The 3121-nt window shown below is 38.8% G+C and overlaps 1 protein-coding gene across 2 annotated transcripts in view; it reads left to right on the top strand.

Annotated features, from left to right (window-relative positions):
• LOC102201365 (sorting nexin-29-like) overlaps window positions 1–3121 on the top strand; it is a 68314-nt gene that overhangs the window by 55226 nt on the left and 9967 nt on the right. For both annotated transcript variants that reach the window (XM_005721759.1, XM_005721758.1), the window contains one exon: window positions 2454–2593. In XM_005721759.1, coding sequence (XP_005721816.1) covers window positions 2454–2593 — 140 coding nt within the window. The remainder of the gene's footprint in view (window positions 1–2453; window positions 2594–3121) is intronic.

Below are 3121 nucleotides of genomic sequence, written 5' to 3'. Positions count from 1 at the left end.
ATTATTATTATTATTATTATTATTAAAATGAGCTTTTCCGAGGTTGCACACGCAAACAAGAGATAACTGGGCTCAGCTCAGTTCATTTTTCTGTAGTTCACAATAGCAATAATTGAAAAATCCAGTCATTGCATTATTGAACAATTTCAAATAAAGTACATGAAGGATAGGATAAAAGAATTATCTAAAAATAATTAAAGTACATTTTAAAGGTTTGAGAGTGCCTCTCATGTTCAAACACAAAATCCAAACTGAGTTTGTTCAGTTTTTCAGTATTAAATCATATAATATATTCTCATATTTAATAGGAAGAATTCAAATTAATGTATGATAACATTTTGGCAAAACCGGTGATGATTCAGTGTTTTAGCTTCCACGTCCTGTTATCTTACCTCTGTGCTACTTGATGTAATCGGAGCACTGCCGTGCGTCGCGTGTAAGATCCGACTGAAAGTGTGTATTGTGGGTTAAACTGATTTAATTTGACTTTGGGATGGGAAAATAAATGAATTCTTTTCCTTTTACTATCCATCTAAATTAATCAATTTTGAAATGTAGGACTTGCAACTCCAATGTGAGATTTTAGGTTGGTTCATTTTTAGTTGGGAACAGCACATGAATACTTACCTACGAGTCTTTCTCTCACCGTCTCCCACTTTTCTGTCTGCTCTGCGCTGTCCTATCAGCATCAGTGCCACTGTTTAACAAACTAGAAGTGATATAGTTCTCAGTGAGGTGTGGATTTGTTCCTGTGAAAGGAACAAATCTTGAGTCACAATTTGTCTGTAAGGCATCATGTCGCAGGTATACAGACGGTTTCCTATCTTAAAAAAACTCCTGGAAGACTCCTGGTGTTTGCTTTGTCTTTATTTATAAGCATTTGCCATATTTATTTCTTAAGCATTGATAGGAATGAAGTGTGAATGTGGCTGCTCCTTGGAAAATGAGTTTTGAGAAAACTCACCAAGCATTCCAGATGTTTTTAAAAAAGAAAGACCGTATCACTCCTGTGTTCTCACTTTAATTGTGAGTTGTTCTTTGGATGTGTTATCACATGCTGTATCTTCTTAAAATAAAGCGTTGTTTTCCCATGGTTGCATATTCAGCCTTGGTATTCATTCTTCTTGTTCAAAAGAACCACATGTGCATTTCAAGCCATAACAATTAAATCACATGCGTTTTGGGATTTGAGATCAAAAGAGAAGCAGTAGTTGAAAAAAAGGGAAATATTGGCCTCCTTCAATGGTTGTTTGTTCCAGTCCCAAACACCAGAGAGTAACACGGAGCATTGCCCAGGCTTTGTTCTGAGCCTTGCTGGATGCCGATTAGCCATGCTCACATTGGCCATGTGGCTCTGTGCCTCTGCCTTCAGAGTCGCACAGTGGAAGCGGGTCTGAATGCTCAGAACACTGCGCTTTATCAACATCAGAAATGAAACGACAAAATCAACACAAATAATAAATGTGGTAATCCTAAAAAATGCTTTTTATTTTTTGGATTATGCAATATCTCTTGTCAGAGCAGATTGGAAAGGATTGGACAGCCTGGCCGCTGGCAGAGAGTCAGCAGGGTGCTTTTGGTTTGTATGGATGCTAGAAAAACTGAAAGCCATTCATCACAGAGGATACCTGTAAAGGATCTGAATCTGGCACGCCAGTGACATATTTTTTCAGTTACATGTCTTTAAGTCACAATTTGCAACTCCTTACCTTTCCACGGTCCCGGTCAGCTTGTCACAACACGATCTGTGTCACTTTACACATGTGCAAAAATGGACATACTTCCTGTCACCAATACAGTTAAGAAAGAAAAATGTAAATGTGTAAATGTATACAGTATTTGCAATTGTTTCTACAAAAAGGTCCTCTTTGACCTTTCCAAATGTTGACGTTGATTTCTTCTAATGGCGTACACGCACTTTTTTCCCTTTATTTATTTTTTAAATTACTTTACGCCTCAGTTTTCACGAGCCTAAAGACCAATCACTGGCCACGAGCAACCACTGGATAGCAAGTGATTGCTGCGAGTCACTAGATGAAATTGGTCACGAAGAGGAGTTTCTGTGGTTGTTAGCAGGTTTCCACAGTCACCTGTAGTTTTCATGTCAGATGCCAGCTAGTCTTCAAGCACTTGCTAACTATTAGCTGAACAGCAGTAAACCTAACATTGAAAACGTCCACCTTCATTGGCACTTGGCTAAATCCTCCAATACAATTTGCTGTATTTGCAGTGGGATTGTGCTATACTGATAATAGCAGTTAAAGTGAACCCAAATCAGCAGGTCAGAAGTCCAAAAGAGAATGAATTCTAAGGCAGAGTCATGTGATACTATGGTGTGGTTTCGGTGCTATGAGGAAATATTATCCTGTCACACGCAGTCCATGATGTATGTATTCAGGTGCAGCTTTAACCTCAGTGTCTATTTCAGACTAACTCTTCTTCATCTGTCTCAGGATGCCAAGTTTGTGGAGGAAAGAAGGAAGCAGCTGCAGGGCTACCTTCGCACGGTGATGAACAAACTGATCCAGACGCTGCCAGAGTTCACAGCCAGCCCCACCAAAGAGACGCTGCTGTCGCTGCTGCCTTTCTGTCAGTAAGTGGTCACACATAAGCTCCTGAAAAACAGAATATTAGCTTAAATATATGACATGCAGTTGTGTGCGTAGGTGCAACAGATTCAGGTAACAGCTTCTAGCACATGTTCAGATCGTGTCTGTTAAAGGTTGGCGTCGTCTTATAGAAACTTCCAAGAGATATTTTGCCAGAAATTTCTAAGAATGAACTCTCACCTAATTTGAGTGGGAGTAATGTAAATAATTTTCTAGTTTCCTTTATATAACATCTATCATCAAATGCAGGTGTTAGCTTTTTGTCTACAGGAAGCTCAAATATAGTCCCCATGGTTACCTATTTAAAGGTTTTGTTTAACCACTGTTTGCATACACAACATCTAAAAAGAAAAAATAACAGCTTCCTGGCATTTGTCTCTGTTTATTATATCATTGTAATATACAACATTTTGTAGGAAGCGTTAACTGTCACTAGTGTTGTGTGAAGAGTTTGCACAGGATACAAGCGAGCAGACAGAATCCTGGAAGTCTCTGGAAAACAAACTTTCCCT

Source organism: Pundamilia nyererei, unplaced genomic scaffold (genome assembly GCF_000239375.1).
Source record: "Pundamilia nyererei isolate P.nyererei 1_Seehausen unplaced genomic scaffold, PunNye1.0 scaffold00005, whole genome shotgun sequence".
Taxonomy (NCBI): Eukaryota; Metazoa; Chordata; class Actinopteri; order Cichliformes; family Cichlidae; genus Pundamilia; species Pundamilia nyererei.
The sequence above is the reverse complement of the archived record's forward strand: the minus strand, read 5'-3'. Positions and strand labels throughout refer to the sequence as shown.